The 18,390-nt window shown below is 31.7% G+C and overlaps 1 protein-coding gene across 2 annotated transcripts in view; it reads left to right on the top strand.

Annotated features, from left to right (window-relative positions):
* Window positions 1-18,390, top strand: part of LOC149785346 (collagen alpha-6(VI) chain-like) — a 98,402-nt gene that overhangs the window by 13,762 nt on the left and 66,250 nt on the right. For both annotated transcript variants that reach the window (XM_089979237.1, XM_089979236.1), the window contains exons 3-4: window positions 1,214-1,750; window positions 8,123-8,740. In XM_089979237.1, coding sequence (XP_089835363.1) covers window positions 1,214-1,750; window positions 8,123-8,740 — 1,155 coding nt within the window. The remainder of the gene's footprint in view (window positions 1-1,213; window positions 1,751-8,122; window positions 8,741-18,390) is intronic.

The raw sequence follows: 18,390 nt of genomic DNA, 5'->3' as shown, positions 1-18,390 counted from the left end.
AACCTATGAAATTTTGTGTTGGAACACGCCCTCTCATTTAACGTACCAATCAGAATCAAATATCTCTGCCGCCTTTTTCCAGAGGCGCCAAAGTCAGGGTCAACTTGACCCTGGTAGTTTGAGTAACAGAGTTTCTGCGATCTCTCAATTTGTGACAACTTTACCATGAAAATGAAGTTTTCTTTGTCCTAAATTGTCCGCCTGGCTGCTGTATAAACAAATGTTTAATTAGGAACGAAATTCTCCCTCTAAAGGACATTATCGTACACGGTAGTATGGCGATATGATACGCGCTTGTCTCCATAAATCTAATTAATGTTTGTCTGGTCTCAACTAATGTATTCTTGTTAGATCGACATAAAATTTGCCACTTCACAGATGCCTAGAGAATGACCAACCACATTGTTATAGCTCGGATCCAGCGAATCAATTGAACTATGAGCAGAGATATAAATAGAACACTGGCCCCTTGCATATAGAATATAACTATTCAATTAATTAGGTACAACAAAATGAAACTGTACAGGATGCACCTTCTCCAGAAAAATTAATTAACTCAGAGTTGTAAAATACAATTATCAGATCCGTTTTATATTGATACTGCGAAATTCATCATTAAATCGAATGAGTGTTTCGAACCTTAACTGTCCGGTATACCTTTCATAACCTGATGACTCGATGCTGCTCACTCTCCAGAATCAACATACCTTGTCGGTTGGGGTCGGCTTGAACTGGAACAATCTGGCCTTCTTATGGGTCACACCTCCTTTATTGGTCTCCCTCTGTCGTCAATGTCTTTTTTCCTTAGACGTGGAAGCTATTTTCCTGATAATATAAAATAAATGTGGCATAATTCTTTGTTCATCCCTTACATTCTGAACTGAGCACACATTCCACACTGCGGTACACTCAGAATACCGTGTATTACATTTCACATTAGACACTTAACTGCCATTTGGCTTCAGGTCATAACCTTGCATCCTATGCAAACAATGACGTATTTGCATGCTTACACTCGAGCTTCTTTGTTTTCATGTACATCTACCATCTCACATTTTATAAAGTTTATTCCCAATCTTCTTACAAAAATTTAAATTTAAATTTTCTTGCCCATCTTTGGTGAAGCTATAGCCATCTAGACTTTAACATAAGCTATGGACCTTAAGAACTTCAACTATTGTTTTGAATCAATAAAACTATTTCTCCATTTCAGACTGCCGACGGTTAATGGATGTTGTTGTTGTTCTTGATGGATCCGACAGTATCCGTGCTGGCGACTTCAAGAGGTTACAAAACAATGTTATTGACCTAATTAACCATCTAAATATAGGCCATGAAGAAGTCTGGTTCGGCATTGTCATTTACAGTGCAGGCGTCTACATGTACCCGCTATCTTGGGACAAAGAAGAGTTGCGCAATATCACGTTAAACCTCATCCACGACAGAGATAGTACTAACACCGCTCTGGGAATACGAACAATGAGACAACTTTTAGCCCATGGCCGAAGTGGTGTTCCTAAAATTGGAATCGTTGTTACAGACGGCATTTCAAAGAATTCTACGGAAACATCATTAGAGGCCCGTGCGGCACAGTCAGAAGGCGTTCGGGTCTACTCGGTGGGAGTAGGAACCCTTGTAGATACTGCGGAGTTAAATAGCATTGCGTCTGCGCCACAAAATGTTTTCGCCTTCAGCAATTTCTCCCAGCTGTCATTAGATGCTGTCAGCGCAGCCATTGAAATTTGTCCAAGTATGTATCCTTTAATGCAGATAGAGTTAGTCCTAGCATATATGATGAAATACCAGTGAAATATCTTAATTCATTTGTAGACATGTAATCTTTTTCAACACTATAAGTAGATAATTTAAATTATTAATTGGATTAAATCAAATAATCAGAGAATTTGCTTGATCTAGCAGTTCGTATATTTGTCTTTTTTATTCCATATAAATTCTTTCTTTTTTTGGTCCATTGTAATAGTGAATAAAGACAGATCTGGCAGGACGAAAAATAAAACTTGCGATGATTACTATTTCTTAATCAGATGATCAAGAGGCAGTAGTGAGCCTTATCATGATAATTTAATTTGTGAGGGATTTCGAAATATTACAAATCTTCAATATATACAAAGTTGTTTGATACAAAATAAATATTAAACATTGTTTAGGCATATATGAAGATTAGTATTGCCTATTTAAATCTCTAATAAACTTTACATTAAATGAAATAATTTACAAAGATTTGGATGGCAAAGAGGTAAACTAAAAATTATGTTATCTCTAAATCTATTTTTTCGTATGCTGCAATTTAAACTCACTAGGATTTGTGAGGGTAGGAAATAAACTAACAAATAACGTGTTACATGTTTAGGATCTTATAAAACGTAACCAAAAAGTGAAGACAACAAGCTATGTAAAATATAACAACTAATTTCTTCCCTAGAAGGCAAGATAAAAATGAGACAAAGAACTTCGGTCTTTACGAAACGAATCCAAAATAATTCCTAAAATAAAAAATAGAAGTCCTAGTAATAAAAAGTCCTAAAAGAAATTGAGTTCGAATCCCGATGAAATCCAAAATGGAATAAGATGATGTCTGTTGTAACATGTAAAGTGTTGCAGTATGAACAGTCTCTTGCTGAATCACAGAAATTATTATTCCAATTTTTGAATTCTGTATAAATTTTGATAAATGTCCTTGTCCAAGAATTAATTTAGAGCATTTAGTATTTCCAGGGAAAAGAATCACTTTTCTTAAGTATAATTTGAAGAAAATAAAATAATTAGCCCAAACTGGACACAACATAAAACACCTGGACCTCTCAAGTGTTAAGACACTAAAGATAATTTTTTTCTCAAAACATTAGTGATGAATTTAACTACAACGCAAAACAGATTCAAGGATGGAGGTCAGGAGTTCATCCTTCTGGGAAAACCAAAAGTTTATAACAATAAACACACTTTATTTGTCACGTACTCCAAGTATGGCCTCGATTCCATTTTATGAATCTTACTCTGCGAAAGAATATAATAAAAGTTGTTTACTAAAACTCTCATTGGTTCTGAATCAAGGTCAGGAACTAGATCAGCATTAGATACATTGTCTCTATAAAGTTGTTCACGTTAAAAAAAATTATGTGAGAACTTAACTCTGTTCTGGAATATCAAATCCAGTAAATAAAGTTACATTACAATACCATGAAATAGAAATGAAACCAGCTGATCACAAATCAAGAGCTGTCGAGATTTTGCTTTAAGATTATTCAATATATATGCCCTTGAAGATAAAAGGGAGTTTATGTTAGTATTGCTGAAATAGTAAAATCAAACTTAGATAATTTGAATCTTTACTTTCATTTTTCAAAAGAGAAAAAATTAACATCTTACAAGAAAGAACAAATAAAAAGCAATACTAAAATACTACAAAATACTGAGAGTAAAAAGAAACAAGGCTTAAGAGAAAATAATATTAATATTGAATCAAAAGTTATAAAAAGTCACCATTAAGAGAAATGTTGAAACGATTTTCAAAAAGAAACATGTTTAAAAGTTGTAGCTATTTTCGCAACAATTCTATGATTACGACAACATTTGCTTTATCCAGGGTGAATTATATAAGAAGTTTAACAATCTAGTTTTGTACGCGGAAGAGATGGATGTATTATATTTAATTATCTTTAAGCGTTGAAAATAGTTTGATGTATATTGCGAGCTATTTGTTTAAGTTAGCGATAAAGCAGTATTGTTGGTTTAATTGACATTGCAATAAAGTGACTTCTGAAATGGGATGGACTAATTATTTATCGTATATAAATATGCTGTTTATCTTGTGGCTGCATTAATTTGCATGTTATTTGTAATTTTAATCAAAGGTTTAGAATCCAGAATATAATTATTAAAACAATATAGATGTCGTAGAGCAAGTTATCTAACTTAAAAGTAAATCATACCAGCCCCTACAACCGTGAAAATAATTATGAACGCTTGCTGACTTGTTCCACGAGAAAACCTTGCAAATTTTGTTTAAATGTATTACTTTATATATCTTAAATCCTCAAGTTAATGAATATCAGCTGCGTCATTCACATAACTCACTGTAATATCTTCTTCTATGTTTATTCTAATGTGACTGACAGGTTAGTATTCATTCTAAGAATACATGCGTCAGGTGTTTTTGTTTGTTTGTTGATAAATTGTCCTTTAACGTTACTTTTCTTCAAAGTTCCGTCTACATATCACTTAGAATTAAAAAATGTTCCATCACCACAAAGTTTAGTTTTAAGCTTTGAATCTGAAACATACTGTTGAAATCAAATGATGTTCCGCTAAGTCATATCCCTGATGGTCACATTTTAAATTATCAGGAAACATGTATGTGGTATATTGCACTGTTGATACATATCGTGCAATAGATGCTATAATTTTTACTTGGCCACATATAATATATATCATTAGATAGCACCCAAGGCATAATAATTTAATTAAGTTTACATATTCTTTCATCTGTTAAGCTACTGCTATACTGAAGAAAAAATAACCCCATCCCATTTTTGAATCAACTTATAATACATAGTTAATGTCTTCAGCAGACGTTGTTCTCCAATATTCAACTGCTCCAGCTATAATTATAATGTCGCACAAGTTGGTATTGGTTCTCAAAATCCTTGGTGCACAGTCTAATGTTCTTCAGGTACATTACCAAGTAACTATTTAAGTTTCTGCCATCAATACATCTCGAGTCACGACAAGGAAAAATATTAAATTATTATAAATTATATAAGATTGCTTTAGATTTAGATAACAAAAAAATTGGATCATCAAGTAATGGTATTTTAAATCCAGACAATAACGTTTGCATTAGAATCCAGACGTGAAACCTATAAGTTGATTTTCTAATTCTGGTATACATATAAAAGATAAATAGGATAAATATCATCCATATGACCCAATTTAATTGATTTTGTAAAATTTCATATCACACTTTTACATAATCAATTTATAAGTGTAATTATATCAGAACAGCTTAAAAATGTTTATATTTATTTTGTGCATCTTTCTTTATCAGCTAGCATTTAAGTGAGTTGAATGAAAATAAGAAGGTTATCGTGTTAGTATTTTTTTAAATCTGAAGTCAATAACGTTTCTAAAATTGTTTAACAATCTGAATTTGATTTTTAAAGTGAAATTAATTATTTCAGTTACTTAAATTATGGGTCAATTTTGTGATTGGACATCATGGCACAAACCTTTAGCTTAATCCAGTCATTTTTAACTTGTATAATATATTTAAAAAATTATTCACTTTGCTCTGTAACTTTTATATCTGTTTCTCTCTCTCTCTCTCTCTCTCTCTCTCTCTCTCTCTCTCTCTCTCTCTCTCTCTATATATATATATATATATATATATATATATATATATATATATATATATATATATATATATATATATATATATATATATATATTGCACGTTTATGTTTAAACATAAGCATAATTAGCTATTAAAATCTTAAGTGCATAGCATGAAAAGCAAACGTTTATAGAATAAAGTGAGTTTTTAAGAAACTTTTGTGTCCTGAAGAAACGATGGTCCTTATTTTGTTCCGTAGTCTAACAACTTTAAAACCACAATTGGCGAAGTATTCTAAAGAGTTTCTAATTAATTTGGAATCCAAGAGATTCAGTTTTAATAAAATCCATCTACTTTGGAAAAGTACATTTCATGTACTCTTTGTTTTTCTAAGATACCGCGCATGTTTTAAACGTGAATACGCATCGTCATAGCAAGCATCCCAACACAACATGCTTGAGGGCGCGTCCAGTCTATTAATACGTTGCGACTTTCGCACGGATACCTACGAGATTAAATTTTATATTTGTAAATTCATTTCTTTTATGTATTTCCTTCTAAAAGTACATGTTGTTTTTTTTTTTCATCTATCAAGCAGGAACCCACAAATGATAAATTATGAGAGATCAATCATTTAAATGTTTTGTATGACATCTGATTCATAACCTGTTCTTTTTTTACATTTATGTAAACCACAACTATGTGTGGATTGACAATAAAAAGAGTAATATGGAAAATTCCCTATTTGCTTGGTTTAGACCCGTAAAGATTGCATAATTTGCCTATTAAAATGTTAATATTTGTCGCAATGGTTGATTCATCTGCATGGCAAAGCGTAGGTTGAAATCTCTTCTCGCAATGGTGCTGTTGCGGATTGCGTGTACAGAGAGGATATGGTTTGGTTAATTATTTGTTTAACCTCTACATGTTTTGTTTTAAATTTTATCATTTTTTAATGTATATGCACGTTCACTATCAAGAAGAAAAATAATCATTAAATAGCATTTAAACGAAAAGCGTTAACAATAGCACAAAAATCAACGAATGTTTTATTTTTGAAATTTTTGTTCGAGATGCAATTCCCAATAGTACAGTAATTTCAATCACAATACTTATAACAAAAACAAAATTCTTGCAATGCGAATAGGACGAATATAATCTTAGATAAGGTCAGCAATAGTCAGCCATTTTGTTGTTTTCTTCACATAAAAATGCGCTCGATTATTTTTTGTGTGAAAAAAGCAGGTCGTTCATATCGTTTTAATAGATCGATCCTGAAATTGTTATTAATACCTTTGAATCATATATACTGCCTAACACAGTCACTGTAGCAAATGTTGGTCAATGTACTTCATCACTGAGATGAGATGAAGATTTTAATTAGGACGAATGAGAGATTACCTGAACACACCCAGATAAAAAGCCTGCCCCGGACTTCATCGTGAAGTAGATGAAAAAAAAAAACAGTGCGATATTCATGCTCGATAATGTCAACTAATCCGAAATTCAATGGATGATCGAGACGTGATCAAACTGTTTGAGACCATTGTATCTCAGCTTTGGTTCAAATGAACTTTCAACAGACATTTTTACCTGATGTAACATAAAGAATGTATTGGTGGCGAAAAAGAATCTGATGTGTGCAAAGAAAAGCAACTCAGTGAATCGTGCTAATCGTGTACATTTTCTAATAATCATAGAAACGCAATTTCAGCACATATCCAAATACACTGAATTCAGTTTTATGTAATATATTTAAAACTGAAAAATGTCTAATTAGTATGCCATTAAAATGAGCGACAAAATCAGTTATTAACATCGGAATGGCTTCTGCGTGAGTTATTTCACCTTGAGGTTACACACATAAGTACATCAAGAAGTGAAAACATAAAAAAATAATAAGATAGTTGATAGTTTTCAGGTCGACACAGTCCAGATTCTGCTCTAAGTAGAAATCAATAGTTTGCTGTATCTGGTAAACTTTATTTGCGTTACATGGTGGCTTACCTATGTCAAGATTAATAGTACAAAATAGGGAATGTATACTCTGTTAGGATGCTTTGTATTACTAAAAGACAGAATTTCTTCAGAATTTTTTAAAATCTATTTTGAATGGGGGATGCATTTATGATTTGATCTCATGTGAATGTAAACACAAAAGGAACGTAGATATAAGTATAAACATTTTACGCTTTACCTATATCATTCAATATGAACTATCTTTACCGTTTAACCTATGGAATATAACAAGAAAAGAGTAAAACAAGGAAATTAATGAATGAAAGAAAGAAGATAAAGGCTAAAGATTTGTGAAGTAAAAATGAGTAAAAAGTACTTAAGTAAAAATGTAAAGTTAAGACCAATTATATGTAATCTAATTCTCGTGAACATTACACTTTAGCTGTTTACATTCTACCTCGGCCACGCATGACTATAAGAACAAGAGTTCTTGAGGTAGAACTTGGAACACAATATCATTTAAACTTTAAACACACACACACACACACACACACACACACACACACACACACCTCTACCACTCGTATGAGTTAGAATTGCCAACTGGCTGATTCAGATATATTCCTTCTCGATACATCTTATAAACCACTGGTCTATCAACACCACACCGTGGAGGGCGAAATGTACGTTGTCTCTAAGTTGTTTTAGAAGCGATAGAAACCCTGTTTATTTTATACATGCACTCGTTGTTCAGAGTAAACCTTAGATTTTCGCAACTTGTTTTGTTTCCTTGAGATATTATTTACATTCCAGGGGAATGCAGACAGCTTATGGACCTCATAGTAGTTGTAGATGGCTCCGATAGCATCAGCTCTGAGGACTTCAATACGCTGAAGTTTGCGATTGTCAAACTGATGGAAGGAATGGTCTTAAGCGATGACGATGTCAAATTAGGACTGGTTCTCTACAGCTCTAATGTCACTAATACGATTCCTCTCAGCGGAGATAAGGCCAATCTTAAAGGAAAGATACTTGCTTTGCCCCACCCTCGGGATGGGACCAGAACCGACCTGGGTATTGCGATGATGACAGAGATGTTTGGCTTCCAAGGTCGAAAGTCGGCAGCAAGAATTGGTATCATTATCACTGATGGAATCTCAATGAATCGAACCGAGACCACCAATCTGGCCAACCGAGCCAAATTCGAGGGAGTTAACATGTTTGCAGTGGGTGTGACGAATTTAGTTGACCATGCTGAGTTAGATGCTATAGCTTCCTCGCCTGCCCAAGTTTTATCCGTTGATAGTTTCGATCAGTTGAAGAACAATATTTTCTCACTGTTGTCCACCTTTTGCAAAACTGATCTTACGCAAATTACGGATTCTTCTGAAGCAGGCGTGTCCCTACCGAAAGATGAACACATTTCAGGAGGTAAGTACACAATTTAACATCGTGCAGATATTCATCTTGTTTGCTTCCACATGCTGTTCTTCTACTCACATTGTGCCCGCAAATCAGAGTCCACCCTGTTCGCTCTTCCTATGATTTTAAATAAACAGTGCAGATCCAATTCCGCTGGCGTATTATGCGAGACTACATCTGGTTCTACGCTGTTCTGCATTATTTTTGTACCTCCACGGGTAAAAATACGATAAGTTATTGGGCAATTATCAACATAAACTGTATAACATTAACTTTGGAAACAGTTCTTATTAGGATGTCTAAATTAGTATGCTTTGATAGATCTTTCATTTAGTTATATTACCAAAAACAGCTTCAAACAAGAAAGGACTTTATTAATTTATAGACTGTCATGATAAAAGTGTTGGCCTGAATTCCGTAGGTGTATTTATTAGAATGCTTTGAAATTTGGATATGTATTTAACTGACGATCAGCACAAGCGGTTTGTATTAACAATCGTAATTATTTTTGTAAAATATCTATATAGTAATGTTGTTAATTTCTCCTCCATTGTTTGTATTTTGTTGCATAAACTACTTGCATATTTACGCATATTTCTAATCCGCATGAGTCAACGATGTTTAAAATTTAAAATATATAAGCACAATCGATTGGGTGTAATGTTTTAATCCTGAAGTTGCCAGTTTGTATCGGTGATATTTTAATTTTGATCCTTTGCTAAAAATTGGTGATCGGTCCAATCCACGTAATCTGTATCATTTGTGCTAAAATTTGATTAGAGTTTTCATATTGATTGCAGTTAATACACTAAATGAATCTCTGTGTTATCTTAATCGCTAAATTACAAAATAAATGCATGCTTTCAAATCCCAATTTCTTGGACAGTGGTACTTTACAGCTGGGTTTTTATTTTGTTCCGTTTAAGTGTTATCTTCATCTTTTTATATTTAAGCTATTGACATGTTCTTGTGCTTTAAAACTTTCCAAGACGAATTCTTGATATTTTTGGTTGTTACTGCTATGAAATATACCTGGAAGGTATCTTTGACTGGATAAATAACAAGTAATTTAATATCCTTGACCGGATAAATCACCAATACTTTAATATCTTTGACTGGATAAATCATACGTAAGTTAATATCGTTGACAGGAACTCTTTATGATATCATTGGATTATTTTCTTACAAATTTATTCCATGATCTTTGGCAGTTAATCGAATTTAAGAGCTTGACGCTTGAGCTCGAAACATTACAAAGTCAAATGTGATTGTATATTATTATTCTTATTATTATTATTGCTATTATTATTATTATTATTATTATTATTATTATTATTATTATTATTAAAACTATTATTATTAAAAGCTTCTTGGTCATTTACTGGTCGCTTTGTCATAATTTACCTCAAACATCAATAATAATATTTGCTGTAATGATCGCATAAGTTTCTTTACCAACCTTAGATTTTTAATCGCAATGACGTATTTTGAAATATATGTACCAGACACTAATTATGACAGTCACTATCATTTATTTATACATCACTCATTCATAGAATCTTGCTCCATTTATAACTCTCTACATTCACACTGTCATTAAAATTAATGTAAATATATGCACTTACCTCACTTTTGGCCCATTTATACTTTTCGTTTTTTTTTTTGTGCGGACAGTTTGTGAAACATTTTGTCAAAAACATGGCTTTAAAACTCTTATCGACAAAATTTCTAATTTTGACCTTAAGATGGTAGTTATTTTCCTTTATTTCAAAACTTTTCACTGATATTTGTAGAAACCCTAAGAAACCAAATCTGTTTTAAACCAAATTTATAACTTTTAGAGTTTACAATTTAGCTATTTTACGATGTTTTGGTTACGTGTGGCCTGAGGTTTTTATGAAAAGTTTATGCAAACTCTAGGCCACAAGAAAAAGACATCAACTACCTGAATTATTTTAACGTTTTGAACGATCTCAAATATTTCAAAATATAGTACTCATGAACATTAGTGGCCTTGAGTTTTAATTATAAAGTCTGTAAAATTCCAAAGCCACTGGTCATGATAATGTTAGTCAAGTCCCATTATCCAATTGTAATTAAAGCCACTGGTCATGATAATGTTAGTCAAGTCCCTTTATCTAATTGTAATTAAAGCCACTGGTCATGATAATGTTAGTCAAGTCCCATTATCTAATTGTAATTAAAGCCACTGGTCGTGATAATGTTAGTCAAGTCCAATTATCCAATTGTAATTAAAACTACTGGTCATGATAAGGTAGTAAAAACTCTTAACCATTGATTGGCAAATTATCAACACAAAGCCTTGACCCCCAGCATTAAAAACTGTAGTAAAAACCCTAGGCCACTTTGCACCAAAATTGTAATAAAAACCTTTAGCCACTCGTCATAAAAATTTGGTAAAAGTTATAGACTACAGATCATCAAAATTGTATCAAAAACCATTGAACACTGATCATCAAAATTGTAGTGAAAACCCTAGACCACTAGTCGTCAAAATTGTAGTAAAAATCACAAGTCATTGGGCAGCAACACTTTGGTAAACAATGTAGGTCACTGTTCATAATTTATTGTATTAGAATACATAGACCACTGGTCATCAAATGTCAAGGAATATAAAACAAAAACACTATATGCTCTAATTTTTATGACTTCTACTTTCAGATATCAGTCACAAATTAAAACAATATCATTACATAAAATGTCCCGATTTATTAAATTAATCAAACGAACATTATAGAACGCATACCCACTCTCACGTTGAGCGAATAAGTGTTTTGCATGTTTTCAATTTTATTCTTTTCAAATTCACAATACAGTGAATACAGTCAACACACTTATAAATCTGGTTTAGAAAAAAGAACCGCCATAGAAGGCAAACCAAAAAGCCATCAAAATGTGTCCTGTTCAGAATACAGTCTAAGTCAGTAAATCATTTTTAGACAATCACAGACCAAATTGTCACCGGTGATCTGTTGAAATTATCTCATCCCACAAAGCCGAGTTATAACTGACTCCCCAAAGGTGGGGTTTCTTATTCCATTTTTGTACTTTGCAAATTCAGTTACCTAGTTATAGGTTCATTAAAATGCGTTGCATAGTCGGTTAAAAAACCGATTTACACAAATTCATCAGATTTATTTGAAACTGGAATAGACACTGCTGTTAATACTGACGTGACAAAAGGTCTGTCAAAAAACGTGATGAAAAGTTTTCAACACTTTGCTAATTTGTAGACATGGAAGAAACGCTTATGTGAATTATATATCCTCGATGTTAGTATCTACAAACACAAGGACAAACCCACATTGCCAACAACAGTACTTACAATATGAACGACGTAGATACACTTTTGACACGTACAGCTACAACTAATACACCTCATGGTATTAAAGGTAAAGACCATACAGGGTTCAGTGTATCGTTTAATTTACTTTCGAAATAGCTTGCTACTTAGTTCTTACTTCGTTATGTTGCTAAAGATAAAGCTTAGTAGAAATGCAGAATCCAAACTAATTAATGCAGGAATAAGCCAAGTGGCATTATCAACTAAAGGACTTTTCTGCTAAGCCGCTTTTTCATTACCAAAGGAATTTACCATGCTTTATACAAAATGTACCATTAATATACCAAGAGGTACTGCTTTATACAGAATTTACCATGAATAGAGCAAATATTATTGTTATCGTATATATTGCTATAAAAACAGCGACAATCGTTACACCTTTTGTTCTGAACAGTTGTTTTAGGCTAATGGAACCGCTTTTGAACTTTGAAATTTATTTTGTTGATATTTTCTCTAAAGTTATCTTGTAATCTCTTAAACTACCAACCATTTGAGCTCTTTCGTTTTCATTGTTTTGCAAAAATCCTCGCCCGTTCTTTAAGCTTCAACCTTTTCAGAAGGATCTTTTTCTTTTGTAATATGATTATTGTATCAGCTATATCGTCTACATTTCAACGACTGATTTACTTGATTCAGTGTTTGATTTAATTGATTGAGTGTTTGATTTAATTGATTCAGTGTTTGATTTAACTGATTCAGTGTTTGATTTAATTGATTCAGTGTTTGATTTAACTGATTCAGTGTTTGATTTAATTGATTCAGTGTTTGATTTAACTGATTCAGTGTTTGATTTAATTGATTCAGTGTTTGATTTAATTGATTCAGTGTTTGGTTTAACTGATTCAGTGTTTGATTTAACTGATTCAGTGTTTGATTTAACTGATTCAGTGTTTGATTTAATTGACTCAGTGTTTGATTTAACTGATTCAGTGTTTGATTTAATTGATTCAGTGTTTGATTTAATTGATTCAGTGTTTGATTTAATTGATTCAGTGTTTGATTTAACTGATTCAGTGTTTGATTTAACAACTTCCACTGCATTTACATAACCACTTAATTCTAGAGGCTGATTTAATATGTTAAATTATAATTTGGTGCCGGTCGCATATTTGTTCTTTTGTCCAGAGTATTTAATACAATACATCACTTCTGACTCTGTGGTTAACAAATGCGTTAGTTGCTAAAATTACATCTGGTTTCTCGTTGCTGGGATATATATCTTTTCCAAACCTTTTTCTTTGTAAAATACTGTTCGTTCCGTCATAATTAAATCATATTTAATTCAGTTATATTGTTGTTCGTCTATCTGCAGTTTATATTGGTCAAATTCTTTGTATTCATCAGTTACTCGTACATTTGATTGTCGAACGTCCTGTTGAGGAATTAAACATTCATTATCTGCCAAAACATTTCATCAGCAACATTTTCTTGACACTTACTTACATTTTTAACTTGCTAATTAAGGTCTTGTTTGGATATAAACCGGATGATGTTTTTATATATCATTTTATACTATTTTTGTATGGATCAAAATTAGCAGGAAAAACAATTTAGATTTCTCAGAAAATTGAATACAGGAAGGCAAATCTTATTTAAATGAAGGCCTTTCAGAGATTAATACAAACAGAACTAAAAATTAGTGTAGCAAATGGAACATAAAAGGAAATAATTGGCAAAAATTACGCTAAAAAGAATTGTAGACAGTGAATTCAACTTGAATCGAAAAGACATGTGAAAGATTTATAAACTCTAGATTAGCTAAAATGTTAAAGTCATTGTCAAAATTAATAATGCTAGGAATATCGTCTTTGAGGAATACATTTTTTTCCAAGTGATTACATAAAGAATCAAGAAAAGACTACTTAACGGTATTGGATAATTTACTGGGTAATTATCTTTAAGTTGTTTTTACCAATTTGAACATTAGATGCTTGATTGATAACTTTTAAAATATATTAATTTTACCATAAATTAGTGTAAATCAGAATAAATAGTCGGAACGTTAAACCAGACAGTCAAGATAATTGCAACATAAAATGTTTAATTAAATCACGTACACTAGTATATATGGGGGTCACCTGATCGATGAGTGGCGATGTTTTGAGTTCTCTGTAGAACGAATACTTTTTGGAGTTAATATCAGCTTTTTAAAAGAAATTTATAGCGAACCATGTATTCATGTTCATGCATTCTTGTATAATTGTAATAAACCTTAAATGAAATAGCGATATCAATCTGGACGATTGGCCTGGTAAATAGAGTTGAAAGAAAAGAAAACATGACGGTGACTATGCATTCATAAATTCAATTACTTTGTTTCTTGTAGTGTATTTTTACAATTAAGGCGTAGGTGGAATACGAAACTGAGAATATAATATAAAGCTTACTGCATTTTTATGGGAAAATATGAATTCGTTTTCTCGGATGAATACCTCATTCCCAAATGTCGTGAAGTACTAATCCGAAAAAAAAACTCGTTCATATTTTCCCATACAACTGCAGTAAACTAGAAATATTGCATGACTTATTGCACGAACCTGCTCCATTTGTTTCTAATGTTCAACTTCTTTTAATACTTCATACGTCAAACAAGGTAGAGTATTACACATATCCCATATACGGTTATGTTGCGTGCTATTCGAATGTATCACTCATCACGTGTTTCATATTTTTATATTTTATCTGTGCTGCGATCATAAACGTCCAGTTGCCTTAACGAATATTAATCAATCGTGGAAATAATTAAACTGAATAAGACGAGGAAAGTTAGGAGAATAAAATGTTCTGAACTTAAAATATTGGCTGATAAAACTATCTACTTGCCCATTATACAAGCCGGCTAAAAGCCGATTAAACTGGTTTCTCTTTGTTACGCAGATAACTAGCTCTAGGCAGGTATTGATTTGCAAACATGTAATATTGCGGCTCTAAATATGTTTTGTTTTTTCTCGTAATACGCCTGGGCCAAGAAAGTGAAAGAAAAGGGATACGATATACAAGACGTTTTTATGTAAATATTTAATGACAGAAAATCAGCAAACACAAATACAGTTCGATGCATGAAAGGCATTTTATAACCTGAGGGTGAATAAATTATCAGATGAGGAAAATATGCATTTTTTTTAACTTAGTAAGAAAACCTCAGCAGTGGAAAGGTTTAGTCAAACTCTTAGGATTAAAATTAAAAGTATTTTACAAATAACGATAACAGAGAATGGGTAGATAAGTTACAAAGCTTTTCTGATGGATATACGAAGTGATATCATTGATATATAGATTTATCGCCGATTGAAGACATTATCCCTAGCAAACAGGTCAAAATCGTGGACTAACTTACTTGGTTATCTTTCAGCAGATGCGTATGTAGCAAGCAAATGTAATATAGGTGAGAGAGTTAGGCACTCTCAATTAAAAGCTATTTATGTTAAAGGCAATTTTGCCAATTTCATGGAATATGTTTTAAAATCATACAGTTCATTTCAGGACACCACTGTAGTATATAAATGGAATGACATAAGGAGAAAACATACTAGTCAATATGTTAAGAGGATGAGTTATCTCTATAACAAACGAGACGACGTCTTCAAAGTTAAGAAAATGTTAAAAATTAAAAGAAACAGACAAATATGATGGTAAACTGGAATGAATATAACGACACTTTCTATAGTAAAAGCCGAAATGATATGTGACATCGCAAAAGAAGACTTTGATTAATTGCACTAAATGTTAGTTCTAAAAACATTGTAGTATTGATATGCATACATTTTATATAATGTAAATGTATATATGTAAATGTAAATGTGGAAAAATAAAACAAATTGCATGGGATATGTAATTGTGGTGAAATGAAGGATCTTAATGAGATGGAATATCGAAGTACAAACTAGATAATGTAAAAAATGTACAATTAAAGTTAGATCTTAATGACGTTATACTGGAAGAGGTAAAATAAGCAGTGAACTTGTAAATGAGGAGAATCAACGTCTCCAAGAGGCTTGATGTTCTTTCATAGATTTCTCAATAGTTTTATAGATAGAAAATAGTACTATTAAAAGGGGAAATATATTGATGTCAAAGTTTGCTCCAAAATATTTAATTAACAAAAACCCTACTATGTCAGTTGAACAAAGTTTTCCTGAGGCAAAAACAAAAAAATTTGAAGAATGAGATTATAAGTTCCTTTAATACCGGTTCAATCAAGAAGAACAATAAAACGAATTGTGAGTGATTATTAAAGAAAGATTTGTTTTTGTTTTTCTTTCTGTTACGACTCAATGGTCACAAACGTAAGTTAAAAGTAAAGAAGCAAAACCGTCAAGTTTTATAAAACCTAACAGACAACTTATTTATCAAAGTTATAAATGACAAATGTGAGAGGAACTTACAGTATTATGAAGTTAATCTAAACTAGTCCTTTGAAAGGTCTATAAAAGTCCTAAAGAAATGAAAAGTCCCTTAAAAATTTCCATACAGGAAATATACTGTTCTTCAAAACCAAAACGTGACGTTGTCAAGATGGCGCTGTCCAGAATTCCATCGAATACTTTATAACAGTTCCAGAATAATAGTATTGTCCAAATAATAAGCACTTTCCCTTTCCAATGGACAATTCAAACAAATTTTTTTCCTCTCAAATAATATCTAAATACAACATAAAACACGTCTGCAGACTTAAAATAAGTATGAATGACTCCAAATTTCAGATTGAATAAAAATGATTAGTAATATCCTTATATACACTGTATATTGCGACTGTATCTTTCAATAGACCCCACGCGACGGCATACACTACTATTTTACGTCGAATTGGGCTTATTCACGTGATCTAGCGCAACCAATGTGAATTTATAAAATTATTCTCGAAACATCGAAATCCCATTAGTCACTGAGAAATTACGTTATAGGCTCCATTTTAAGTCTTATTATTAAGATTATTATTAATAATTGTCATCACATACGTAAACATATATTTATATATCCTATGCAATTTGCGTTCTAAACAGAGCCAGGTCACGTACACAGATTTATTACAAAACATATTCTATACAGTTTACAACCATGAATACAAATTGCAAAAATTATGTAAAATCATGTGCCAAGAGTTAAAAGAAAATATAGATACAAATACCATTAAAAATGATGCAAGAATAATTTAATAAACACTTAAATGAATACATATTTGTACCCGAAACAGGTTAAACCAGTAGCATCCTTTTATTGATTTGACTGCACTTTTTTACAAAATTAAAAAGTTAAATTCATCTCTTAGTCTCGGAATAGTAGATGATGCCGACTTATCAATTCGTGCATGTTATATAGATTGGTATCACATATAAAACGCGAAACAGAAAGTAAAATCGAATTACGATGAATTACATACAACCACTGGACAGGAAATATATGTATATACAAAATTAGCTAATAGTTTAAAGAGGATAAAGCTGTGTAATAACATTGTTATGAATATATACAATCAATTTTCGAACATGTGCATGAAGAAATAAAACAAACAAACACTACTATAAAGATATTTACAAACAATTAGCACCGGAATTCCTGCAATATCATAAATTCTTAGTTAAAAAAAGGCACAATGATTTTTTTCTTGTCTAAAAAGAACAAAAAGATTTCTTGTTAATTATTATTTTAATCCACCAGTAAAAACATTTTATTCAAACCTCTCCAGATCACGAATTAGTGAAGATGAATAAAAATATTAAAGGTTGTTCTGAAACATTTAAAATTCAATTTTATTGGTAATCCTCATGACTACTATATAAAGAAAGATTCTTTAACGTTATGTGACACTTTTTTAATAAGTTCGATCTATGTGTATACATAATTATAAACTATCCATCTCATATTATCTTACTGCACATGAACTAGCTGATGATGCCTTCTGTTAAGGTCGCATTAGCGGCAAAGTCAATAATTCTCTCTTAGGATAGAATCATAACATAAAGATGTTCCATTTTTGGCACTTATCACCTACAGAATTATCCATCAGATTAGATATAATCGTATCATGCGAAGATCCTCCAATGAATAATCTTAGTTTGAAACTTCTATCACTTAAGATTTTTTAAAATTATTTCAGCGCAGTTACAAATCACGAAAAAGAACAAAACTAAACAATTGATAATGATCAATTAAAATTTAAAAATCGAGTATATTTCTGAATTTCATTCATTATACATTAAACTTAATAGTTACTGTACCTGTGTGCTGTGCATTAACAGCTCCTCATGTTAACTTAGCAGTTTGTCACACATTATAACATGTTCTAATTTATTTC

The sequence above is a fragment of the Sinohyriopsis cumingii genome, chromosome 13, assembly GCF_028554795.1.
Source record: "Sinohyriopsis cumingii isolate HCF-2022 chromosome 13, ASM2855479v2, whole genome shotgun sequence".
NCBI classification, from domain to species: Eukaryota; Metazoa; Mollusca; class Bivalvia; order Unionida; family Unionidae; genus Sinohyriopsis; species Sinohyriopsis cumingii.
The sequence above is the reverse complement of the archived record's forward strand: the minus strand, read 5'-3'. Positions and strand labels throughout refer to the sequence as shown.